The sequence below is a fragment of the Corapipo altera genome, unplaced genomic scaffold (assembly GCF_003945725.1).
Source record: "Corapipo altera isolate COAL_440 unplaced genomic scaffold, ASM394572v1 359, whole genome shotgun sequence".
NCBI lineage: Eukaryota > Metazoa > Chordata > Aves > Passeriformes > Pipridae > Corapipo > Corapipo altera.
This window is the reverse complement of record NW_020884948.1, coordinates 2,282,354-2,310,172: the sequence shown is the minus strand read 5'-3', so window position 1 is coordinate 2,310,172 and position 27,819 is coordinate 2,282,354. Positions and strand designations below refer to the sequence as shown.

Genomic DNA, 27,819 nt, shown 5'->3' with positions numbered 1-27,819 from the left:
CGGAGCCGGGAGCTCAGTAGGGCCGGGCCGGGCCGAGCCGTGGGCCGCGGCGGAATGTGGGGTGCCCGGGCGGCGGCGGCGGCGATGCCGCGGTGGTGCCGGGCCCTGCACGGCTCCGCCGCCCTGGGCGCCTCCAGGAACCTGCTGCTGCGCAAAATGCTCCGCAAGAACAAGTAGGTGCGGGGCCGGCGGGCGGCGGGGCCCTCCTACCGGGCCGGGCAGGGCCGTGCCTTGGCGTTTGTGGGCGCCGGGACAAGGGGTGTAAGAGGGGCTGTGGGGTCCCCGGTGGCACGAAGGAGAACCTCCCACCCCCGAGCCGCGCTACGGGCACCGCCTCCAGTGCCGCGGGGCTCTTCTGATATCGGTGCTTCGGTGTTGTGCCAAGTCACCCCCGATCTCAGTTGGTCGGCAGCGGCTGAACATGAGCCAGCAGTGTGCCCGGGTGGCCGAGAAGGGCAATGGCATCCTGGCCTGTATCAGCAGTATGTGGTCACCAGGACCCGGGCAGTGACAGCCCCTGTGCACGGTGGCACGGGTGAGGCCGCACCTCGAATCCTGTGTTCATTTTTCGTTCCCTCAGTACATGAAAGACATAGAGGTGCTGGAGCGTGTCCAGAGAAGGGCAGCGAGGTTGTTGGGTGGTCTGGAGCACAAGCCTGATGCGGATGAGCTGAGGGAGCTGGGGGCGTTTAGCCTGGAGAAAAGGAGGTTGGGAGGACATTATCGCTTTCTACAACTACGTGAAAGGACGTTTTAGGCAGGTGGGGATTGGTCTCCCAGATTACGAGCAACAGGACAAGAGGAAATGGCCTCAAGTTGCACTGAGGGAGGTTTAGATTAGATATTAGGAAAAATTTCTTCACTGAAAGAGAAGAAAGGTCAAGCAATGGAATAGGCTCCCCAGGAAAGTGGTGGAATCACCGTCATCCCTGGAAGCGTTCAGAGAACGTGTACATGTGGTGCTTGGAGGCATGATTTGGTAGTGGACTTGGCAGTGCTGGGTCAGTGGTGGGACTCAATGATCTTAGTGATATTTTCCAACCTTAATGGTTCTATGACTCTCCAACCTTAATGGTTCTATGACTCTGAAGAAACTTCATTCTTTCCCCCTCCTCCCCCTGCTGTCTATGTGCATGGGAAGTGTTGCTACTGCACCCCAGCTGGGGGGAAAACTATTTGTGGACATGAAAACCTAGGTGGTGGTGGTATGTGCCTTCAGGGAGGTGGCATTTTAATTACACAGAGAATACATTGTTTCTCTGAGCTGCTGAAAGATAAAGCTGATTTCCTTTTTTTTTTCCAAAAGAAAGAAATTTTGGTATGACAGCCCTACCCTGGGATCTAAAATGGTAAGTGCAAGCCCTTAAGATGCTATGTTCCAGTAGGAAAAAACTTCTTGTTCTGCCATTGATTCCAACCTTGGGAAAAGCATTTTCTCAGGGAGAAATGGCAAAATTTCGTGAATGTACACTGGTGCTCCAGTTTCACTGCGACATGCCAGGATTGCCATCCAGAGAAGCAGTTTGGCTCCCCATGGCTGTTTCTTCCTCTGTATTGATTTTTCATCTGTACCAGCATCAGTGCTCTCTTGCATGCTCTTGAGTGCATTGCAGAGAACTGATCTGTGTTGAAACTTCTACAAGCTTAGTTTAGTGAAAAAGTTTTTTAATGTTTGTTTTTCAAACAAGCAATGCTTTTCAGTCAATACATGCTGTATTTTAGAAAACAGATTTATTAACCTGTATAACTTGCTACAAAATAGTAAGGAAACTTAAGAAACTTAGACTGTAAGACATGAAGGTCAGAGATTTTATGAACAGAAATATTCTTTTTTGAAACACTTGATACATAAGACCTATGTAAAACCATCACAGCTGCAATAATGACATTCTAAGAGCATACTTAGTAGAGTGCATAGAACTGTATATAGTTACCTAGTACAAGTGTGTAACTACTGATTAATGTGTTGTTTGTTTTTTTAAGATGTATAAACCAACCAAGTTGGACGCCCTAATGAAAAATGAGCAGACAAAAACTAGGAGAGAAGATAACATACGCTGCAGAGTCTTGAATGGTCTCATTCATAAAGCTATGTCACAGATGGTGACTACCTGTGAAGTCAGTCAGGAATTTTATGATCTCAAGCTGGAAATCTGCAAGGCAAGTGCCAAAGCTACATCTTGTGTTGAGCCACTCTGGCTGTGCCATGAGGTCAGCATGGTGTGCCAGAGGAGCTCCCCTGGGTGTTGTGATGTGTGCAGGGGGAGTTTCACTGCATCGCTTCTAATATGGCAGAATGCAGCCAGATCAGGCTCAGGTGTACACACTGGGAGAGCTTTGTCACTGTTGTACCTGGCTTAGTAGACCTTTGCCACTCTAGTGCAAATACAACTTATGCAAACTAAATGGTTATTCTCCTGGTATGACTTTTTTTTTCCCCTGTTACTCAGACATAAACTCTTTGCCTTGACTTTTCATAAGAAGTCTGGTTTTACCAGAGTATCTTTCCAAGAGTCTTTTCTTCTCATAGCTGTGTGAGAGTTGTTACCTCCTTGTGTCACTCAGCAGCAATATTACAGGCGGAAGACCTAAGTGAGGGATGAGCTTAGTTCAGAAAAAAGGCAAGCATAAGAAAATGTCATTGTAAAGCAAGATTCGAGAAAGATTTTGGATTTGTACCTAATTGTAGCTAATGCTGTAATTTGTGGGTTCGACAGGGACGTTAAACCTCTGATTCAGGAACTAAGTCACCTTCCACATTCTTGTTTGTTGTCTGTAGTTTTTATCTTCCACATATGCTGTTCTGTAAAGACTAAGTTATACTAGCTTTTGGCTTAAAAGCATGATGGACTTATTAGAAGGATGGGAAAAAAATTGCACATCATAGCTGCACATATAAGAAAAGGTTTGTTATTTGTGACTGAAATAGATGTTGTTGCCAGCTGAATTTGTTCCATCTTCAGGCAAGTGATTAAAATTACATGGGCAAGATGAGTCTTTTGGCTCTATTTGTGCAGTACCCTTCATATAATATTTCTGTCTCTTAGGGCTTTGAGGGTTGCTTGTCTAACTTGGATTGCATGTCTGCACATAAAAATACTGGCTGGTGTGGGCAAGCCACAGCATTCTCAGGATGCACTGCTGGAACTGAAACAATGTATAACACGAGAGAGAGAAAGAGACAACCTCCTTCCGAATATAATTCAGATTTTATAACTGCTTAGTTGTGCTGCACAGGGACATGGCAGGGAGTAGGTCAGTCCTGATTTACTCCTGAGCTGATTCTGGTACAATATCATTACTTCTGTTATCAGAAGAAATTTTCTGGTAGGCTTCCTGCAATCCATCAGAGACTTCATTGTACATGAAGTGTGTGTGTGTGTGTATAATTTTAAAGATATGTTTGCCTTTTTACAGGTGTCCCTGTCGTCAAACTTTTCAGCATGTCGTGTGTACTGGAATCCTGCTGCTACTATGGAGAAAGAAAGCTATGTGGAAAGTGTGCTGCGGAAGAGCGCTCCACGTATACGGTACTGCTGTGGGATAGACAGGCCGCTGCATAAATTCATAGCCATGGACTAGTGCCATTTCTTAAGGACTTCTAACAGTCTATATCTGGCCTACTGGGATGCCTTAGGTTTCTAGATACTTAAGAGTCAGAGCATCTCCTGTGATGAGCCTCACAGGGAAGGGTGGCTGCGACAGACCAGCTGCGTATTCTCTTGCTAGAGCACAGCTGGCTTATTTGGCTTCTGTGCTTTTCCAGGACTGGAGTGGGCTGAGCAGAAAACAAGAGGAGTGTGGATGAGGTTTCACTCCATTGTACTAGAGGTGGTGGGCTGGACGTGCTCTGAGTGACAGAAGGCCAGAATGGCATGCTGCACAACGGACTGGCAATTCCAAGTATCTCCTTACAGATTCATTGAGCAATTCTGATTGCTAGGGACAATTTAGACCTCCAGAAGGGGTGACTAATGTTACAGAAATTCTTCACAGCACCAATTAAAAAAAAAATTCAGGATGCTACCATGTATTGTGATGCTTTTACCCATTTTTTCAGCACAGAGTCCAGCATCCAGGAAGTTTTCAGGGTATTATTGAGATTTTTGTCTCTCCCTCTTTCTTGCTTCCCCTATGCTATCAAGCCAGTGGGTTGGAAGTTCAGGATTTAACTCCATGTGGAAGGTGACATAGGAGCATACTTGTAAAGCCTTTTACTTTCCACCTGTTTCCCTAGGCTATGTAATTCCTGCTCCAGCACAATGCTCTCTTCTACTCCCAACAGCTTCCACTTTTTGAAAAGGAAAGTTGCTGGCTGGGGAGAAGACAAGGGGAGCCCTGTCAGTCCTTTCTGCAGCTAGCATGTAGGACTAGTTGTCTTGCTCTGCTCTCAGGACTCTATCCTCCATTGCTCTCACCCATACGGTGGGGATAAGGATGCCAATGAAGTGGGGAAAGACTTGTGCATATAGATTGAGACAATCTATTATCATCAATACTAATGTCATCAATACTCAGTGGGATCTGCAGCTGGTAGTTTTTGTATGTTATGCATTCAAAGTTGGGATTCTGCAGTGACGTATTGCTTAGCACTAACTTGAATAGCTACCCATCAGACTGTAAGTTTTGCAAACCATATCTTTAATGTGCAGTACTGCTAGAATTAATTTAACACATTTTACTTGTCTTGGAGATGCTCTACTGATACTCATACTGGTGAATGCTGTATTTTTGCCAGGTATCTTCTGAAGAGTCAGCAAATTCTAGGAAATGTACCCCCAATAATATTTATAAAAGACAAAGAAGCTGCAGCTGTGAAAGAGGTAATTCTATTCTTTGACTCAGTGTACAAATATAATGACATAGGAGAGAGCTGATCATTCAATTCCTCTACCAATCTATATTCAAAATCACTCTTTATCTGTACCCTTTCTTCTTCAAGTTCCAAAGCACTTTAACAAACAATCTTTAGTAAGGTTGAGGCTTCTGTACAATGTAAAAGAATTGTAGGTTGTATCATTAGGTCAATAAAGAAATTCTAAAAAAATTAATTACCATTTTAAGGAATAGTTGCCTGATGTACATGATAATAGAAATGAGGTTGGAAGAGCTTTCTTCCACATTTTAAATGTTACGTGATTTAAAATTCCAGTGAATCTAACCAGTGACTTGTTTATTTTTATTTTTTTCCCCCAATCTTTTTCCACCTGTGAATTGTTAAAATGTTTTTAGAGAAGTGCAGATCTTTACATGGGGGATGTAAGCTCACTCATACTACATTTTTTCCTTCACTTTTAAAATTATCTTTACTATTTCACATTTTCTATCAAGGTGTTGATAGTTTTAACTACTTGATATATTCCTAGAACAATGATGTTTCCTAGAAATTTGCTGTCATTAGAACTGTGAAGCGAGATCTCTTAAATAGTGAGATTTCCAGAAGAGAAGAATGACATCAATGAGTAGAATTTAATGAAAAAGTCTCCTCAAGCTGTTGATGTGAATAGAAGTTGGAAAGAATGTGTTCACATTTCTGTGCCCTGAAGTGCCCTATTCTTACATGTGTTACTATTACAACCAATTAATTACTGTTAGTGACTTATGGACTCCTACAGTGTGTGTGAGCAGGGCTGGAAAGAATAGCAAGAGCTTTAGACTCTCTAGAAATGCAGTGAACTGCTTGAACTTTCTGTGGTCAAAAAAATTCTGGGTTTCACACAAGACAAGTATAAACTCTCCTTATATTGCTTCTGTCAGGGAATGACATTGGAAAGCACTTAGATGGATCATCTTCTCCTACTTTGCAGTTCATCAGATTTATATCAACCACAGATTCAAATAACAGGGCTTGAAATAATGTAATTGAACCTGATTTTTAAGTTTCGGAAGTCAAGGAAAGACCATCCGATTAAACTCCTAGAATAATACACTGAATTAAAAGGGAATTAATGTAAAGAAAAGTTGCAATAAAAATTTCAGATGAGACCAAATTTTCACAATTATGTACAGTCTGTAAGCACTGAATATACTAGATTTGTAGCATTTACTGGATAGGTGCCATGTTAAAAGGGAGTTGGAAACTCCATAATTATGTGTAATAGAAATGCAAACTTGCAGAAAGTGGGAAGAGATGAAAAAAAACCTCAGTGTAAGGATGTTATGAAAAAGGATTCACAAGACTGAAGTAAGAGAACAAATAAACCAAAAATTACATGTCACACAATCCCTAGCCAATTGTTTATAATGTACAAGGCAAAAAACTTTGTAGGAATCCCTGGATACATTACACTATTTGACACAAACTTCCCAGGCAAAGAGTGGAAGCTGTTCCATGCTTATTGGAATCATGGAAGAGGCTATTTTAAAATGGTTTTGCTAAATATTTCAAACATGTAGAAAATCAAATATTTGCTGCTACATGCTTGTCTGTTTCTTTAAGGTGTGCATGAAGTAGATTTAATATAGGATCTTTAAAATGTGTTGCCTTCATGTGTTTACAGGTCGAGGACTTATTGGCAATTGCTGATTTTGGACCTCCTGAAGAAGAAGAAGAAATATTTGAAAATGATTCAAGGTGGGTCTTTTTGAATCAGAATTGTACAAGTGCCCATTTTCATCTTTGTTGGCCGACTTAAATTGGGTATCATTTGACATGACAGAAAGTATATTTTAATTAGATTTGTACGTTTTTATTATCTCAGAGTTCAGCAAATGATGTTATGAAGAAATAAAAAGTAGAAGAGAGAGTCTGTTTGGAAGACCTTACCAGAAAAGTATCTCGTCTTTTGAAGAGATAAGATTTTTTTAATTGATTTTTTTTTTTTATGTAAGAGACTATAGAATAGCCAAGGACAAAACTAGTATGTAATCATCCCAGAACTTAAATGTAGAGGACGACATTTTATTTTGTGACTCAAGTTTCTTTACCAAAGTTACACCCATTTATTAAAATTAAGGGAAAATATTTCTTATTTTGTATGCTCTGATTTACTTCCATATTTTAGTGTAGACACATTTTCATAGGCTATTTTGTCATTGATTCTTGTACACAGATCTGACCACAGCTTTGCAAAATATGAAAAAGGAAGGTCTATTTTGTTACATATAAGTGAACCTCTGTAAAACTCTGGAGAATGACTGAATTGTCACTTGTAACAGCACAGTGTGTATTCTTTCAGAGGCACCCATAACGTGGTATCAGAACCACAGTCTTAGAAATCAGCTGTGTTTCATGTCTATACTTTGAGTGACATAGCCATCAGATTTGTTACTTGCAGACCCAATACTTGTTCTGGTATTAATATCTTGATTTTTGTGAGGGAAATAAATGTAGAATTTCTAAGATTCCAAGACTTGATGTTGTTTATGATAATCAAATTTAAAAAAAATGCTTTGCAGCAGTAATATTTGTTGCTTGCTGGTAATTTTCTCATAAGAATACCAGTGCTCCTCTACTTGGCCATTTTTTTCTGATATAAGTTCAGTATGTTATATGTGAGTTACAAGTTTACTGACAAATCTCCCTAAGTTAATTTAGCATTCTTCTGTGAGGGATTTTTGGCTATTGAGAGATAGGGCTAAACAGTCTACTGGAATAGTGATTTTGTGGACTGGATGCTCTCAAAGCCAACAGCCTTTGTACCTTGGGTGCTGCAGTCTGTTGGTAGAAATGCCTTCTGTGCCCCGGCGTCTCACAGGATGGTTCATCAGGGGCAAATCAGAAATAGCTTCCTGTGGGAAGTCATTGCTGACAGATTTCCCACATGGCACCTAACATCTTCCTCTGTGTCTTGTGGAAATACTGAAGTCCAGCATAAGGTGTCGTATACATGAGTCTGATGTCTTTTGGGCACAGGCTGCTGCTTCTCACTTCTTGGAAGAGCTCGGGAGAAGCCTTAAATTCCTTGGGGCTCCGAGGTCCAGTGTTCACTCTGTTACTCTTTTAAGAGACAAGCAGTTTCATCTGGAATGTCATTGTTTTATTGGCTTTCCCCCATTAAATCTGTTGACAGGCTTATACACAAACTGTCCTCGGACATACGATACAATGGCATCTCTTCCTTCTTAACATGGGTAGCACAGTGCTGAACACAGGGAATTTATAAAGTCAAACTGAAAACTCCAGTTTATTTCCATATTACTCAAGTTGTCAAAATTACCCCTTGAAATATGCACAGAGAGAAACCCCCCAATATTTGTTTTCTTTTTCACAGTAAACTGTTCTCTTCAGCAACTCAATCTTCAGGGCCACCCATGCGGTCTAATCTGTTTGGTATTGATCATGAACTGCTGAATAAACAGATAATGGACTATAAAAGACTGAAAGGGTCAAGACATATAGAAAGCATTCCCTGGACAGAAGAGCAGGAGCAGCAGCTTTCTGAGATTCGGAAGAAAATGAAAAAGAGAAAACCAAAGAATCCTGATGATGACGACATTACACCACAGAAATACTTACTGGACAAATATGATGCTGATTACTGGGATGATAACACTGAATCGGTCTCAGACTATGAGTTGGAGGAAGAGGTAAAGGAATTGGAGATGGATGATGGCAAACATTTAAGTCATCCTGCTGATAAACTAAAATGAAGTGAAAAAGCCACTCCCTTCAAAATGGAGGATACCAATAGCAAAAAGACTGCCATAGATACTGAAAGGTTGTTTACCTGGTTACCACTTCCATATGTAAGAAAAACGAAAATGCCATTTGTGACATTCTGTTAAGCACCTTTCAAGCTGCTACAGTTGTGGAACTTTGAACAAGAGAGCAGTTTTATAATAAAATACACCAACTGCAGCACTGAGGTAAAACTTCTTGCAGTTGTGCTGATTATTTCCAATAAAATTATAGTTTCTATATTGCAAGAAAATGCCTTTTTCTTTTGAGTGACTTGGATAAAAATTATCACAAAGTGATGGTGTCGCTCTGAGGTCAGGAAGGAAGAAGGAAGCAAAATAATGACAGTGCTGTTCAGGCTTCAGCCCACAAAGACCAGGATAGGGAATTCTCTAGAGGACCCAGTCTAATGGAGGGAACTCTTTCTACAATGTGAAACTCATTGGAATTATGGCCAGTAAAGTTACAAATCTGAAAGAAAATAAATTTAGAAAATTACTGTTGTGCAAGGGAAACTGCAGCCAGAAGAGAATGGAGAACTGCTCATCCCTTGGGTAAAATCAGGCAAAACATTGACTGTGACTTAAAACTGTATTAACAACTCAAAAAGTCGAGAAAAAACAGCAGGGAAGAATGCCCCAGTAACTGTTTGAGATCTGAAAATTATTAGGAGATTATATAAAAAGTGAGAATAAAGCTTTCTGACTCAAGCACGTAAAAATAACAGCATGACTGTGTAAATTCAAAGGGCAGAAGCTTCAAAGAAATTATAATGAACAAGGCAGTAAAATGGAATTCTATGAGAAATACAGAAAAATTAATTCCTTTAGTAAAGAAAGACAACAGAGGGGAGATTACACTCTAGTAGAATCACAGAATGGTTTGAGTTGGAAGGGATCTTAAAGATCTTCTAGTCCCAACCCCTCATGCCATAGGCAAGGACACCTTCCACTAGACCAGAGTCCCATCCAACCTGGACTTGAACATTTCCAGGCATGGGGCATCCACAGCTTCTCTGGCCAATCTCTTCCAGTGTCTCACCACCCTGACAGTGCACAGTTCCTTCCTCATATCTGATCTAAATCTTTCCATTTAAAACTGTTAGGCCTTGTCCTATCACTACCTTTAAAGAACACTGCAATCATCAGTCACAGTCAATGTTGGTTTCATATAGAAAAAGTCCTGAGGCATGAAGGGAAAGTGGTGGATGTAGTTTTTCTGGGTTTTTGCAAGGCTTTTGGTATTGTGGGACAAGTTGTCCAGCTGTGGGATGAGCAGGTTCATGGTGTACTGGGTGAAGAATTGGGTGAAGGGCAGAGCTCAAGGGTTTCAGTGAATGGGGCTATATCTGGCTGGTGACCAGTCCCTTGTGGGGGATCAGGGGTCAGTTCTAGGTCAAATTCTGTTCAGTATATTTATCAGTGATTTGGATGCAACAGTTGAATGCGCCATTAGTGAGTTTGCTGATGATACCAAACTGATCTGGATAGATTGGAGCACCGAAGAAGGAGTAATACCAGGCACAAGTCTAAACTGGGAAAGGAGTGGCTGGAGAGCAGTCCAGCAGAAAGGGGTCTGTGGTTGCTGGTTGGCAACAGGCTCAATATCAGTCAGCAGTGTGTGTCTGAGCAGCCCAGAGGGCAAACCATGTCCTGGGATACATCAAATACAGCATCACCAGCCACTCAAAAGAGGTGATTATCCTGCTGTATTTGGTGTTGGTGTGGCCTCACCTTGAGTATTGTGTGTGGTTTTGGGCCCCATGATTTCAAAAGGTTGTGAAGGTCCTTGAATCCATCCAGAGGAAGACACCAAAGCTGGTGAAAGGGCTCCTGTGAGGAGCAGCTCAGGACACTGAGTTTTTCATGTTAGGAGAGAAGGAGAATGAGGAGCAACCTCACTGCTCTCTACAGCTTTCTGAGGAGGGGAAGGGGAACAAGGTCCCTCTTTTCCATGGGACCCAGTGCCAGGTCATGTGGGGATGGCTCAGAGCTATGTCCCTCAGAGGAAGTTCAGACTTGACATAAGGAAACATTTCTTTACCCAGAGGGTGATCAAACCCTGCTGCAACAGGCTTCCAAGAGAGGTGGTCCATACCCCAAGACTATCAATGTTAAAGAGGCATTTGGAAAATGCCCTTGCCTTTTAGCAACTATGCTTTTTAGTTTGGTCAGCCCTGAAGTGGTCAGGCAGTTGGACTCAGTGTTCATCCCTTCCAGCTCAGCTCTGTGATTCAATTTGATTTGATTTGACTCCTGTTGCTCTCTCCTCCTTTCCCTACCAGTACATGCTAAGGAAATCTTTGATGACCTTTCTTCCCAGCCCTGCACTGGAGAAGGGATGGAATGCGCTGCTATGTCCCAGCCTGGGCATTGGCTCTGTCACTTTGTAGCAAGGAGGCATGTACCTTCTGATGGGGGTGAGAGCTGTGCATCATCTTGAGATGATTTGCCCACTTAAACACATTTGCAAAAAGCACATGGAAACTTTGTATTTTGAAAGTCTTCTGTGTTTATCCAGTTTAGCTGGATCTCCACAGGATGTCAAACCCCATGTCTCTGACACTAGAGAACCAAAGATCTGGGCTTTAAGATCAAGCCCTCAGTCTGGAGCAGGAAGTGCTCCAGAACTAAATGGTTACAAACCATTTGATGTGAGCAATACATGTTCATTTTCCTGTGGACTTTTTTTTCTCCTTGTACCCAGCAGTAGAAACGCCTGAGCTGTTTCCCTTGGAAACACGTTAAAACACAAGACTCAGATATGGCATACAAAATGTGCTCCAGTCACACGGTAAAACTTTCAGAGATCATTGGTGACTTTAATGTTTCTGAGAGCTGTCTACCTCCATTCATGTGGAAATGTTCAAAGTTTAACCAGAAGCTTGGTAAATCTCTTATTCCTTTAGAATTTAGTATTTTGAGTCTTGAAAGATGAAGGAATGTACTATTCTTGCAATTTTCTACGTTGGGTACAAAATTAGTATGTACATTCAGACTATGTAAATAAGGGCATTTCTACCACAGATGTTCATCTGATTGTGGTGAAGCCAGAGCTGAAAGACAGGGTTTTGGTTCCTTCTGCATGAACTCTGCAGAAATGTAGAGAGCATGCATGATTTCCTCACCATTCCTTCCCAATGCACCAAGGGACATTTGCTACTACACTGTTGATGGTGAGGTCTTCCTTTTGGAAAGAAGTACTGAATTGTTTTGTGTTCTTGACCATCATTTTGCTTGTACTTCAGTAGCTCTTTTTCTTCTTTGGACTTCATCCTTGCTACCTTTCTTGAAACTGATGTCAGCCCTCTCAGCCTTTGTCTTGCTCCTGCTAGTCATCTTCTTACTCTGTAGGCCCTCCATGCCCTTACTCAACTGCTTAGTCTTTGTTTGCCTTCACCCCAGATAGAATTTCTCCTTCTTGAACCTGAGGAATAAGAAATGTCCGCAGTGGTACGGGTGAGTAGAAAAATACAGAGCGCATGCTCAGTGAGGGGTGGTCATACCTTGGATATGGGTAGCTTTTGGGGTGGAGGTGTTTTTTGGTATTATAATGAGCAAAGTTCATCCACAGGACACGATTTTACCATAAAATTAAGCAATTGCTCGTTCAGCAACCAATACATGTCTTATGTGGCAGATGCTATGCGGTTTATCAGCTACAGGATACTATTAACTTCACATACTTGCAGTGATTTACAACAGAGCCTGGCTGTGGTGTCTCCACTGTGCTCCACCCTCCGTTCTATTTCTCCTAAGGTCAGCACATCAAGCTTCCCTAGTGCTGCCAACAACTAAGGTTGCAGGCCATCTTGCTCGGGTAACAGATTCCTTACATGCTAACCACATTCCACCCTGGAAGTTTCCTTAGGATTACAACTTCTTCTAGGATGTGGATATAACTTTAGTCTCAATAATTTTTCCCCAGTAATTCTAGTAATAACTTCACACCCTGTGACCTGTTCATGCCTCTAGGGACATTTGCCTACTCCTATATTTCCAGGCTGGAGCAGAAACCCATGACGTTTCACCTGATGTTGTTCTACCTATTTCTACAGTGCAGTTCTTCAAACCAGTTCTTATCATAGGGTCTAACTCTTCTGTCAGAGCTTCAGCTGGTATGGAATATTTGGGCTGTAAAAATAGATCATGAGATACAGTTCTTTTTGTTTCATGGGTGCCATGAAATCCAGAATATGATGTGGACAAGGAAACCTGCTTTTCTTGAACAATGGTTTTCTGCAATCTAAATTTGAATGACCTGACCATGAACTTCATTCATTCATATATTTGATGGCAACAAAGCCTGAAAGGTGAAGTCTGAGAGATGTGTTAATGAGGCTTCCACCCATCGGTAACCCACTGGAGTCCAGTTCCATGCTGTCACAACCAGCAGATCCAGCCCTCTGCCAGCTGGGTGAGCAACGGTGTGAGTGGGCTTCCAACATGAAGGAATTGGATGTCTCCTCCTAGAAAAGGAAATAACTACAGCTGGAATTAACTGAATTTCCATTTTAGAAGTTTCCTTAGAGAAGGTGTCAGTCACTGAGAAAGCTCCAGGAGATGAAACACTGGTGGGTCAGTGTGATGCAGTTTGTGGCACTGCTGTCTATGGGGATAAGCTTCCATTTAGAAAAAAATTCAACACGGTGACCATTAGCCTGCTCCTGATAGTTATACTCTGAATATGGTGGCTGGCCAGCTGGAAGTGAGAATTGCAGTAATCTGCAGAATCAATGTTAAGTGTCCTACTCTTAAAATTAATTACTTTTATTGCTACATCTTTTTTTACTGGAAGTGTCAGTTCTGTCTGATGAGCTACATATAATACTGTTAGTGCTCTCCACTGAACTCAGTTTAGTAGTTGTATAGCAGAGCAATAAATATGTAGTTGAGGTGTACTGAGCTAACATTCTTGGATGACTTGGAGGATTGCATCCACAGTGCAAGGCCTCTGATTGCATCCACCTCTGGGGTCCTCAGCACAAGAAAGTCATGGACCTGTTGGAGTGAGCCACGAAGATGATCAGAGGGATGGAGCACCTCTTCTGTGAGGAAAGGCTGAGAGGATTTGGGCTGTTCAGCATGGAGAAAAGAAGGCTCTGGGGAGACCTTATAGCACCTTCCAGTACCTGAAGGAGGCCTACAAAGAGAGCTGGAGAGGGACTTTTTACAAGGTCATTTAGTGACAGGACAAGGAGGAATGGCTTCAAACTGAAAGAGATCAAGTTTAGATTAGATATTAGGAAGAAATTCTTTATTCTGAGGGTGTTGAGGCACTAGAACAGGTTTCCCAGGGAAGCTGTGGATGCCCCATTCCTGCAAATGGTGGTTTTGCATGGAAAAAAAGTGTTGCTTAAGGCTTGAAGAATATGCAAAATACAAGAAAAACAAATTAGTAGTAAAAAAACATGGATAATAAACTGCATAATAATCAGGGAATTAAACTGAGGGCTTAAGGGAATAAGCTTAGATGGTTGAGATTTTGTGACCTTTGTGATGGGGCATTGATGGTCTAATGGATAGAGAGAATCCCAGATGGTAAATTTAAATTAGACATTAGGAAGAAATTCTTAACTGTGAGGGTGGGGAGGCACTGGAACAAGTTGTCCAGAGAAGCTGTGGATGCCCCATCCCTGGCAGTGTTAAAGGCCGGGCTGGATGGGGCTTTGAGCAATCTGGTCTAGTGGAAGGTATCCCTGCCCATGGTAGGGGGGTTGGAACTAGATGATCTTTAAGGTTGTATATATGTACATGTTGAGTGTATGCACTTTAGAACTGACTACTAGCACCACTCTGAAAATCTACTTCAAGACAGGATAAAAAATGTTGAACCACTTATTTACACTAAGTCACAAAATATCTGACTAGCAGAGCAAATATAAAAGCTCCTCTTGGCTTAGCAGATGATTATCAGTACTCATAAGTCATTATTAATAGACACATTTATGTTACCTAGAAAACAATTTATTTTTCTGCACCCTTTCCTATGTAGCTATCTGACTGCTATAACAATACTATTCCACAAGACAGTGAATAGTTATTCCAGCATGGAAAATTGTGGGCAAACATTAGCTGTCAGGATTCATTGAGATTTTTGTTTAGAAAAAGATGTTGGAAAGGGAGACAGGCAAGTTGCAAGAGTGCTTAAAAAGATGGAAAATAAAACCATTCTTTATTTCTCTGTCAAAGATCTGGGCATTTTTAAGTATAGATTCTAAGTAATTAAAGTATCTAAAAATTAGTTTCTCAAACTTGGTGCACAGTACTTGTATGCTTTTATTTTTTTTATGGGCAAGAGTGGACCTCAGTGAAGACGCAGTCTGGTTGCCTAACTGGTTATTATTGCTGAAAGGTGCTAGCAGAGGTGATTATTTCTGTACAGGCTTAAAGCCAATTAGACCATCCAAGTGTGTGCCTGATTGCACACGTTTGCACTGGACTGTTCTCTGAACTGGTTCGTGCTAGCGGGGACAAATATGAAACACCAACACAGTTTCCAGCTCTAGACAGCCTGCTGGCTTCACGACCCAGTTGACAATATAAGAAGGATTTTAGATCAATAATGACATTTTGCATACTGAACTAATTGTGGGGAAAGCCCAAGTCACCTGAAAACGTGAGTTTCTGTTCATAGATTTGGCATTCTTCATTTTGAAGGACTTCTGATACTTAGTCAAATGATGTAACTGTCACAAATAACGAATGGCCCTCAAAATTTGCTTATTTTCCCCAGTGATCCGCTGCAGCCAGGAAACATCTGGTACCCACGACAGTTCTGCCACAGAGCACACTTCCCTTCCAGTTCCCCATGAAACTAAGTGGAAGAACACCCTTTCACTGGCTGAATGCCCGGGGAAAGCATATCAGTGGTCATGTATCACAGCTACAAGGATTGGCATCACAAGAGAACTGAGCTCTCTATCTCCCACCCATTCCCAGAAATCACCTTTCGCGTTTAAGGTTAAGGTATATGTGAAAAGAGCAGAATCCTTAAAAAATGTTCATACAAACATAGGAGATGCAGAATCTATGCAAACAATTGAAACAAATGAAAGCAGAGCTTTGCCATTCCTGTTTCTTCCTTCGGCACCTAAGCTTCCTCTCATTTTGAAGGTGATGGGCTGCTTGCTGCTCACGGCTCCCTGAGTGACAAGCCAGTCAGCAATTCTGCGCTCTTACATTACCCTTCATGGGAAATGATCTGGAATTAGGAATTGCCACTCCATTTTTTTCTCTAGGAATGGTTATGGCTATTTAGATTGCTATCTTCTGCAATCCTCTGAAGAATTCTTTAATCCTTCCATTGAATGAAAAGGATTTTTGAGCTTTGTCCTAAACGTTGAAGGATTGTCTGGTCCCACTGTAGAAGTACCTAACATACCACAAACCTGAGTTTGCTAATAACTGACTAGATAACACCTGGCTGTCTCCCAAGCAGCTTGTTAGCCCACCATGGGACAGAATTTCTTGAGTATTATTCAACTCCTGGTCAAAGTTGTTTTACATGACCCCTGTATTGTATGCAACCATGTCTTTTACAACCATATGTAGGTTTAATGCACACATCACATTTCTGGACTTGTGCTGAAGATCAGACACAAAGGTGGTGATAAGAGTGCAGACGGCTGAGAAATACTGTGACATTTGGAGTGTGCAAGCAAAGCCACACTAAGTGCACTGATTCTTTCTACCAAGCAAACAGCCTTCTGTCCTCTGCTCATGAACACCGATCACATCTGGATCTGCTTTTGAGGAGTCTGGTTCTTTCTATGTTTTTCTTTTCCTGGTTTTTGGGACCCTAGTCAGCCCAGTGTTTGAAAATCCACCCTAGACGGAAGTGTCTCATATTCAGGAGGACATGGACAGAAACTGCTGATTGAAATACCATCTGGTGAATGAATGCAAAAGACAGAATGAGAAATTAACCTTTGTTCAGAAACTCTGGTCTCCTCTTACCCAACACACAGGCAGATCAGCACCTGAAGTAAGGAACAGGACAGAGCCCATGCTGCTAGAGTCAGGTATGGGGGAAAGTGATGCAAGGCAGACTATTGGGTCAGAGAGGATTAAAAGTGTGGGAGTGCTTTTGCGTATAACAGAATAACAGCAGTGGTCCAACACAAGATGTAGTAAGCAGGAAAACTGAGGTGAGTAGGAAAGACTTGGAGGCACTGGTCCAGACCATACCCTTCTCTACCTATATTGTCTTGCCACAGTCTCACTCAGGGAAAAGAGCTATAGGGCTGTCCTCCCTTGCTTGTGGTTATGTGAAGTGTGTTTATCAAATTATACATTTTATGTTATGTATGTGTTTCTGGGGATAAACAAGCTTCCTCCTGTGAACATCACTGGATCCCATGCAGAACAAAAGGACATTATTTTCTCAATGGGTTAGTGATTGCCTGTAGCTTAACTAAGCTCTAGGAAAACTGATGACTGACTACATATACTGCCCAGATCACTATTAACCACTTTTAACCATTCTAAAGGGAAGCAAGCATTTCCAAAGAGGTGAAAGCTGTCAGTTATGTCAGGGAGAAGTATTACAAGCATTACCATTACCTCCCAAGCATTACTGTATTTTAGTAATCTCTGGGAGGAGGAAAAGAATGTGCCTGAACTCAGTGGGTCTAAAAATAGCCTGTTGTGCCAATGGAGGAGGGGAAATACAAGAGGATTCAACCACAGACCATAGAGATTAGGTAAGAGAGTGATTTTATCAGCTGGCTAGAAGTAAGAAAAGAGAGACCTTTCACGTTTCTTCTGAGTGGAGGTGGATAAAACATGGCTTTCTTTAGTTACAGCTATTTTCAGACGTGATTGTGTTGCTTTTCTTAGATCTTGCAAATAAATCCTCTGTTTGTTTTAACTGTCTTAAGGTAAAGGTGATTTGAAATTGGTACGTTGAAAACCCTGTCCCTTCAGGAGATGACAAGCTTTTTCACTGGGAACCTGGACCATGATATAGAGCACCATATCTGAACGACTGACATGTGGGTCTCTGCCTGAGCTGGATGAGTCAGTCTGGGAGCAGATGCTTCAGAGATTCAAGTGACAAAAAGAGGTTTAAAACTGACCACCTGGGTGACCAGGAGTTAGGAAAGCTAACTTGTGTTAAGGGGTAGAGGAGCACCACCTGACACCACACTTTCTGGGGATTTTCTGATAGGCCCAACAGATATCTGCAGAACGTATCTGTTTTCCTCAGTTGTTGGAGATACTTGAAGTTAGAGAAGGCACCTAACCTCTGGTAGATGTCCCTCCTTGATCAGAAGCTCTGCTACAAATGATGGCAGCAGTGGAAAACGAGACTCCTGTCCTCAGATCCTACATTTTTTTCTGTCTTGAGCTTGGTTCACATATTTCCCCCATTACAGATCCTGACAACGATAAGCCTGTCACAATCAAGCTGTCCGAGCTGAGGGTCAGAGCACAGCCAGAGCACAGTAGCTCCACAGAGCAAGAGCAGCCAGAAACCAAGGGAGACAGCAAGGCAGGCAAGCAGGGCTCCCCAACAAGATGTGGTCTCACAGCACTTGAGCAAGATGACCAGAGCAGGGCTCATGATGGTAACCACAAGCAGTTGTGTTCCAGCAGTCACCAAACAGGTCCATAGGGATGAGGCATGTCTGAGGAGCAAGTCAGCAAGGCAGAGGTATTCCTACAGACTAGTGGAGATAAAAGACCCTCGTTTAGAGGCTTGTTCCAGCACTCCCAGCAGTTGAATCCCAGGTACTCACCTGGGATGTGTAAGAGCTGGACTTGGGTGCAGACAGACAAAACCCTCAGGTGAAGGTGGGGCAAGAGGTTCAGAGTGTCTTGGAGCTTTCAGGGCCCTGACACAAAGAGATATTGTTTTGGTTTCCAATTCCTTTTAACTGTAACCAACATCCCCTTTTGTTATTTAACAGTAAACATTTAGGAAGCTCATCAGTGAGTAGGGAGACACAGCAGGAGCCAATGACTCAAGAGAAAGACTCAGGTGGTCCTTTGTTCAGGTTCCCCCCTTTGAAACTAAGAGTCTTGTTTCACTGATAAGGCAAGATCCTGTCTCGTAACTCTCTTCTCATTCTCTGTAGTTCTCTTGGCAAATTGTTAACTATTTCTGACTCTCGAGAATGTCAGTAGGACTCTCATTAAAGAAAACACTGCAGCATGAACTTGGAGCTTACTTGGCACTTAGAAAATCCAAAGAAGAGTGTTGTGGTTTATCCCCAAGTGGCAACAAAATACTACACAGCCTCTGCTCACTCCCCCCCCCAACTCCCTACCCTGGCACAGTGGCAAGGAGAATTGGAAGAAAAGGGAAAACCTGTGGCTAGAGGTAAAAACAGCTTAATAACTGAAATGAAGTAAAATATAGTAACTATGATGATGATGTTGATGATGAAGATGATGATAATGATGATGAAAAGAGAGAAAACAGAAAAAGAGAAAAATAAAGCCCAAGCATTCTGGTTTTGGCTGGGGTAGAGTTAATTTTCTTCAAGCTAGCTGGTATGGGGCTGTGTTTTGGATTTCTGCTGAACACAATGTTGATAATATACAGATGTTTTCATTATTACTGAGCAGCGTTTACACAGAGCTAAGGCATTTTCTGCTTTACCTACTGCCAGTGAGGAGGCTGGGGGTGCACAAGAGGTCAGGAGGGGACATGGCCAGGGCAGTTGACCCCAACCAACCACAGGGATATTCCAGGCCATATGGTGTCATCCTCAGCATATAAAGCTGTGGGAGGAATAGGAATATTTAGAATGATGATATCTGTCTTTCCAAGTCACTGTTCCATGTGATGGAACACATCACACTTCTGATTCTCTTCCCCACTCCACTGTGGTGCTTGCGTGGTGCTTGGTTGCTAGCTGGGGTTAAACTGAGACAAGATGCACACCACCATGCTGCCTGATCCCTCAGCAGAGATTGGTCTCTCCCAGTCAACTCCCCCCTGATTTATATACTGGGCAAGAAGCTCTATGGGCTTATATGGATTTATATATACTGGGCAAGAAGCTCCCTCACAGTTTCTTGTGCAGCTCCTCACTGTCAGAGCACAGGAGACAGAAAAGCCCTTGGTAAGCACTGTTGAGCAACAACTAAACCATGAGTGTGTTTTCAACATTAGTCTCCCACTGAATCCAAAACACAGCACTGTACCAGCTACCAGGAAGAAAATTATCCCAGCTGAAACCAGGACAAAGAGCAAGGTGTTCTGCCAGACCCGGATGTGGAGAAAGCCATGAGGGATGTTTTTACCTTATTAAAGACACTGAAACACAATGACAAAACACTGTTGATAAAGAAAGCCATACATCATTAGTCCATCTATTCTCAAAAGTAAACCCTACTGTTTTAAATAGGTCTCATGCTCAGCTAGGATTTTTTTCATCTAAGACATTGATACTCCGTCTTCTGATTTGGAACCAGGAAGAACAGTCCTTTACCCAGATATCCTCAACATGAACTTTCCTGACACTAGTTATCTCAGTGATGGTTGTTCAAGTAACTGTAGCAGACACTTTGGGACTGGCAGTTTTGGTACCTGCTTGAAAACAGGACTTCGATAGTTGGATTAAGCTTATAAAAAGATCCAGAGTCTTCTAATTAGATGTGAAACATAGGTCCTTCAAGGAGAATTCCCTAGGCAGCCACATAGGATGAGAACTCCAGAGAACTGTGAGGAAGCTGAACAAATGACCTGTCTGGAAGACGTTCGTATTAGAAATTTCAAACACATTCCTGGTATTAAGAACTAGGCTCCTGACAATCACCCCTAGGTGCTGTGCTTAGAAGTAATACATGCTTCCTAATTATCACCGTGCTGCTCCTCCTTTGCTGCAACTGGATCCAATTAAATCTGTTCAGCTGTATTAAGCCAAATTTCACAACAATCTCACATTTTTTCCACTTTTCTTGAACAGTTTTTGTTGGCTGTGAATGTGCTACTGTCTGTGACCTTTACAAGTTTCCTGAGATTCCAGCAGTCTTCATCTGGATGTCTCTAGCCAAACCACAGTTTGTGGCAAACTATCAGGATAAGATAACATGAAGACCCTAATCTTGATAAGGCAGTCTTAGAATATCATCTAATTGGCCTATTCATCGATGTTCTTTTCAAGCAATACTTCGGATTCGAAGAAAAGAAATTGTATGCACCTAAATTATTCAGAGTTTGCTTTGATACATTGACAGAATCAATCAATTCTTTTTCCAATGTACATATTTTTAGTCAAGACCAGGCACCAAAAAGTTATCTCCTTGCTGTACTATCAACTGACATATGTACCTCTCACACTCAACATAAACTTAATCTCTCACAAAATATAAGGTAAATCTTTCTATCTTCTTTAGGAATATGTCAAGATAAGACATCTGAAAGGCTGTATAACAGAATAACCTCTTAAACCTTTTTAGATATTGTGACTTGGATTTATATGTCTTTGGAAGAAGAAGCACCACAACTTTTTTCCCACTTACCCAGCTAAAGCATCTAATTTCCAAGAGCAAGTCTGCCAGTCATCAGTGTTGGACACTGGGTAAGATGTCTAGAGAGGTTGCAATGATTCCACAGTAAGGGACCTTTATTTCTGGGAGTTCATTTTAGTTTAATTTTGTTTTTTTCCCCAGCAGTGTTTCAGGAAACCTCTGAATCCACACGAGATAAGGGATTGTTCAGGGTGTCACATAGCTAAAGCACTCTAATTTTAAATTTAAATGTCTGTTATCTTATGCGAGGGCAAAGGATTTTCAACTCTAGGAATATTCAAATGGGGTTATTTTGTTTTTAAAAAGGAAGTTAGAACTTTTTGAGAATGACCATGAACACCACATTTAATGAAATTTTTAATTATTTTGGACTAAAAGCTATTACTTTTCAAATGAATGGGAAAATTCCTTTATATCTGGATAGCACAAGATCAGATATTTAAATATTTTCTTAATTATTTCAAGTATGTGTATAATAGAAAAATGAGTTCTTTGAAGTTTATTTCGAAGAACTCCACAAACGTTGGGCAGGGTCTGTCCAAAATCAGCCCTTCTTGGGATTAGCTGAAATATGTTGATTTTACACCTGGCCAATGACTAGACAATATTATCTGTTTGGTTAAGTAATTAAAAAAAACTCCTCCACTTAATGTAAAATCTAGTGACAATAAACCTCTAATTATTCCCTTATAGACTAGTCCCCAGCTCTGTTAAACATCAATTATTTTAGGTTTTATCTTATCTCCCATCCAGTGTCTAGCATACAACACTGAGCTAAAGTACTCCTCCCACAATATTGCTTGTCCTTAAAGACTGCACCTAAACTACTGTATGAATAAATATATACACAAATGACATTTATTCCAAGAATTTGATAAACAACATTTCTGAATAAAGAAAAATACTTGATACGCAACATGCACATAATTCGGAAAGAAGCAATATGGTCCATGTTTATAGCTTTCTCAGAATACCTGCTTAATGGAAACACTCTCTTTAGGGGGACATAGGAAAAAGGCTGAGTAGGTGAATAGGAATCTGCATGTATAAATACTTATTTGTCATGCAAATTGCATATGACATCAAGAAGTATAGGAAAGTTATTTGCTGATTACACAAGGAGAAAATACAGGTGAGAAAAAATGTAGCTTATTCTTTTATTATCCTCTCCAGTTCAAAATAATGTAGAAATGCTGAAGTTCTAGTAGATTTGATTAGCTTTTCTATCCCTACTGTGTGAACCAAATGTGTACTCCTAACTCCAGTTATGTACCTTTGGTGTTGATAGACATACACTCCTGTACTTCCAGAACAACCTAGGGAAAATTCAATGAAACTTGAATGGATGTTTGACATTAAAAAGGCAGTGATTGACAACACCTAATATTCTGTTGTAACTGGTTTTTAACTCCTCTTCTAAAAACAGGGAACATCTGAAAAAGAAAATATCAGAATTGTATGTGCAAATTGAAGGCAAAAGCAAGGGTGATTGTTTTTTCCTAACATTTCCTCGTTTGCATTTCCAGTCTTCAGAAATTATGAAAAGCAGACTGAACTGTATTTCCCAGTGGAATTCTTAAAGTAGAATATTTGTACCTACTGAAGAATTGATTTTCTGCACTACCATACAAATTTTTTTATATTTTGTTTCTTTACCAGAGATATTTAATATTTCCAGACATACTCTTTTCAAATTTGGCTAAAGTGCTTTTGATGAAACTGAAAATTTGCCAATGATATTTGAAATTCAGAAATACCTGAAATTGATTTGAATAACTTTGAGTGTGAATTACGTTCAGAGATCCTAATTAGTGGATGGACTTGGAAAAAGATTCCTCATTCTTTTCTAGTTACTTTTACATCTTTGCTTGTCTGAATTATTAATTTCTTTCTACTTTTAAGATCCATCTTTCTTACAGCTGAATCGTCACATAGTTTAGCAGCAATTTTAAATCAATTTTTGTAGGCAAAAACATCTCAAAAAACATTGTTTTGTTTAGTGAAGAAAGTGATATTACTTCAGCCAGAATCACAAGCATTTGTGATAAATTTTTCCTCTGGAAATATTTACAGTTTACTCATATAAAAATATTCATATTGAATTATTACAACTGATTTGGGGAAAAATATAGAAGACAGATTATTTCTTCTTAGATATTGTATTCTGGCATATGACATGATCTATTGCTTTTGTTAGTATTACCTAATGAAGACTGAGTCTAGAGACTGATGCATATTAACACTACTGTTATTAATGTGTCTAGTTTCAGCACAAAAATGAAGAACCATTGTGTATTTTCAAAATGAGAGTTTGAGTTTTAAGGTGTTCTCAAAAGAAAGTCTCCTGCCACCTACCTGTGATGGTGTCTCACAGCAAAGAGTGAAATCAGCAAGCTGTGATTAAAAGTTTTATTATGCTAGATAAGAGAATAGTCTCCCTGGAATGATCTTCTCTTTCCATTTTTATTTGTACAATGGTACACAGTTTTTGAACTCAGTCATCCTTTTAATTTCTCCAGCGCTGACTTGGCAATGTGCTTTAAGCTGTAGAAACAACCTGACTTTTTGAGCATGGTTACTTTTTGCATTACTTCTGCTTGCCTGGTATTGTGTTTTGCCTTTTCTTTATGCTTTGCTTCTTGGCTTCCTTTTCTTCTTCTAGAAGAGAAGTTCCTTCTTTCATGATAAAAACTCCATTGAAAAGCTATCGCATTCAGTAAGGGGCTTTCAGTGGAATTAGAGAAAGGCTCCTGTGGGGAGCAAAAGAGTGATGTTGCAATGGGAGGCTTGGCACACAGCTCCTTCGGAAACTCTTCCCAGGTCTTCTGCTTCTCCAGAATCATGGCAACACTACCACAAGCAATGAAACACATTTTTCTGACAAATTAAGCATAAAGACTATTCAAAGGGAGACCTTGTAAGTTCTGCTTTTTGGGAAAAGATTTTGTAAAGTAATTACATTAATCCTTAAACACCTAGTATAGGACAAGGAACATATTCATCAGGCAGTTTTAAAGATGATCACTGGTATGTGCTGCAACATGTTCTTCAAAAGGAAGGGGAATCTTGCTGACTTTACGTTAATATAAGCTGACGTAGAAAATGTACTGAAGAGTTGAAGGAAAAATGTATTGGCTGCACATCCTCTTAAAAAGACAGAGCTTCCCTCCACCTTCTTGCACCTTCTCAGAAGAGTTGTCTAGGTCAGTACTGGTTTGGCATCTTACTCCAGGACCTGGAAGGCAGCTATATAGAAGTTGGTTCTCCTGACTTTTCTATAGACTCTGAGGAGTCCCTTCTGCCTACCCAGGTGTTGGCTGTACCCCTGCAGACAGATGCTCTTTGCTCCTGCTGTTCTGCTTGGAGAGAGCAAACTGAAAGCGCTGAAGTTGTGAATTTCACCCACAGGAAGGAGAACAGAGGGATAAGATGCTCGCCAGTCACTGTGACCTGCCAAAGCACTCTTGCTCTTGTCACTCTCTCCAGATCTGAACTGCCCAACAGTACAAGCAAAAATATTACTTGTTTCTGTTAAATGTTACTTGTTGAAGTATCGAGACAAACATCTAACTCCCATATGACAGCAAAGTTACATGTAATTGAAACATAATCACCAAATTTCTTGATGTCTCCTAGCTGGAAAAGTACTCATCTTCAAACGCATGTCCAAAGCAAACAGCTCATCCCATTGGATTTGGTTGAACAAAGCTATTACTTTTATCTAAGAAAAACTGATATTTTTACTTTTTACTCTTCTTCACATTGTGTGTATCTGACTGCTTTTGTCTTCACTGTGTTGTCCTCAAGCCCAGTTATTTTTCTACTGAAATTGCTGTTGCTTTACAGGAAAAATAGATACATACACCCCTCCTCCCTCTTAACCTTGTCCATTTTTTTATTCTTCCAAATCCTCCTCTTAAATTGATTTTGCATGTTGCTTTCCTGTTGGGGTCTTTTTGTTTTGTTTGGTTTTTTGTTTTGTTTGGGTTTTGTGTTTTGTTTTTTTTTACAAGGGGAGGAATTTGAAGTCTAGTTGCAGGTTTCACTTTGGAAAAGCTTAGGCTTTGGAGGCTAATGTACCTGCCTCGAATGCGTACACTTTGATGCCAGTCCTGCAATGTGAAAATGTAACCTCCTTTCCCAAGTGAATGAGTGCCACCTTCATCCTGTTTAAATAGGACCTGAATTTACTGAGTATACTGCAGGATTTGGCAGCTGGTGACAAACAGATAACAGATTTACAACAAAAGTTATTATGTGGGTACATCTAATTTACTCCCTTTATATAGTAGCTCCCATCCTTACTACTTGATAGAAGATGTCTGGGCATACTCAGGGCAATCAGCTCTAGGTGGCCCTGCTTGAGAATGTGAGGTTGAACCAGATGGCCTCGAGGTCTCTTCCCACCTCAACCATTCTGGGGTTCTATGAAAATGAGGACGTGTTCCACAATTTTGCTGGAATGCTCAGCCATGAAAGACTCTTTCACAAATGTTTTCTCTTAACTTTTCGCTTAATCTCTTTAACATATCCTTTATTAGAAACACTGCAATTATTGAGTTTGTTGCAACAGAAGTCTACTGTTGTTGATTATGTGGGAGCCATTGGGCATTTCCATCTTGTCAGAGACATATTCAATTATTTTACTTTATGAATTATTAGACAGCAGTCAATACCTTTATTTTAAATCCTATATTTTAACTAACTGGACATATCCCTTCTTGCGCTGTGTAAGAACAATTTTTTACATCGTGGTCCTGTATCTACTATGGATAATTTATCTTTCATAGATGGCTGCCACTTTTTTCATAAATGTTTTTATCTACAACCTTATTGCATATACACTAGTGCTGAAAGTACATAGCTAATGAATTTCTATCATATAAATTTTTAATAACAGAAAAAAAAAATTAGAACTAATTATATTTCAATGTACTTATTGGACTGTTGACTACAAAGGTTAATGAATCTTGTGGCCACTACTGTAAAAAAAACCCAGAACACTTTTCTGTCAATGTGAATATTTTATTTGTATTACTTTTTGAGAAGGTACTAGTCAGTCTGCTGCTGCAGCCTTCACAGGCTGGAAATGAGTTGGCCAACACATTGACCTACATGTGAGCTGTGTGTAGACAAACAGCGAAATTGTATGGCTGCCAAGGCCCATGGCAAAACTTCCCTTGGCCTACATCAACAAGCCTTTCATTGGCATGGCAAACACTTAGGGAAACTCTAGATGAAGTAATTAGTTTGTGAACCCTTTGGAAATAGCCTGAAAAAAGCCAGGACAACCTTGTGGGGAGGGGGAAGACTGAAAGCTGTCCCAGGAAGGTGGTAGAGAGGCAGGGGGTAGGTCCCAGTGTGCCAAGAATGGGATCCAGCAGGGCCCTACGTGCCTTCATTGCAGTGCACCTCCTGCCACGACCTGCCTGTTCGGACCACAGAGCCACATCAGATGCCTTGGTGTTGGAGAGCCACCCATGCTGCTGATGTTGTCTTGGCTGGTTTGTCTTGGTTCTTGTGGTACAGCTGTTACCTGTCAGCACAGGGGATTGGTTCTGTTTCACAGAATCACAGAATCAACCTAGTTGGAAAAGACCTCTGAGATCATCAAGTCCAACCTATGACCTAACACCACCTTGTCAATTAGACCATGGCACTAAGTGCCACACCCAGTCTCTTCTTAAATACCTCCATGTACAATGAGGTATTTAAGCTGCCCATGTCCCTGGGCAGCTCATTCCAATGTCCAATCACTCTGTAAAGAACTTCTTCCAAATGTCCAACCTAAACCTCCTCTGACACAGCTTAAGGCTGTGTCGTCTTGTCCTACTGCTGGTTGCCTGGGAGAAGAGACCAACGTCCACCTGGCTAAAACCTCCTTTCAGGTAGTTGTGGGGAGTGATGAGGTCTCCTCTGAGCCTCCTCTTCTCCAGGCTAAACAATCCCAGCTCCCTCAGCCTCTCCTCGTAGGACTTGTGCTCCAGCAACCAGCCTTGTTGTCCTTCTTTGGACACGTTCCAGCGCCTCACCATCCTTCCTGAATTGAGAGGTCCAGTTTCCATCTCGTGTTCACCAAAAACCATCTGCCATCAAGGAAGGAGTAATAACTGCGTTAGCTGATCAATGGGGAGATGTCTAGTAGACGCAACTCAAGGGATAGACTTGCAGAGATGCGTCTTCCACCAGACCTTGGTGCCTTCCAGCACTTTCCTGGACAGCGTCACCAGCGAGGCACCTGTGCCCAGGACCTGCCCCACAGGTCTCACCCACCCATACCAAGGTGCCCCAGCCCAACCACGGTGCCAGGGCAGCCAATGAGGTGCCAAGGTGGGGAGGTGTGAGCCACGCCCTGCAGGAGCCTCTGCCAATGGGGAGCCCAGCAGCCAAGCCTTGCCTCACCCCATTGGCTGGGAGAGCTGAGAGGGGTCTCCAGCACATGTAGGTCAGGCTTTGCCCACCACTCTCCGGAACCAGGGCAGCGGGGATGGGCTGTCACGTGGCGGCCTCGCGTGGTGGACACGATGTCAGCAGGCCCCTCCCACTCCGGGGTGACGTCACGGCTCTCGCGAGAGCGCTCACTGCTGCCCCTTGCGGACGCCGGGGAGCCCTGCGCTCGGGGCCCGCCCCTTCATGAGGCCCCGCCCCCGGCCGCGCCCAGCTCCTCCGGGCAGCCAATGGGAGCGCTGCTTCAGTCTCTTCCCATTGGCTGTC

The 27,819-nt window shown here is 41.6% G+C and overlaps 1 protein-coding gene across 1 annotated transcript; it reads left to right on the top strand.

Moving 5' to 3' along the window:
• Positions 1 to 54: 54 nt before the first annotated feature.
• Positions 55 to 8,827, top strand: RBFA (ribosome binding factor A). Its single transcript, XM_027662779.1, has 7 exons — positions 55 to 173; positions 1,307 to 1,349; positions 1,984 to 2,160; positions 3,418 to 3,530; positions 4,739 to 4,823; positions 6,501 to 6,574; positions 8,214 to 8,827. Exons 1-7 carry the CDS (start codon positions 55 to 57, stop codon positions 8,590 to 8,592), a joined length of 990 nt encoding a protein of 329 aa, XP_027518580.1. The 3' UTR covers positions 8,593 to 8,827.
• Positions 8,828 to 27,819: the final 18,992 nt, after the last annotated feature.

Bases quoted from the DNA above. Each gene is read 5' to 3' on its own strand.
- RBFA (XM_027662779.1), top strand. From the start codon at position 55: ATGTGGGGTGCCCGGGCGGCGGCGGCGGCGATGCCGCGGTGGTGCCGG. The intron at 4,824-6,500 runs GTAATTCTATTC...ATGTGTTTACAG, and splicing joins AAGCTGCAGCTGTGAAAGAG to GTCGAGGACTTATTGGCAAT. The intron at 6,575-8,213 runs GTGGGTCTTTTT...TCTTTTTCACAG, and splicing joins ATATTTGAAAATGATTCAAG to TAAACTGTTCTCTTCAGCAA.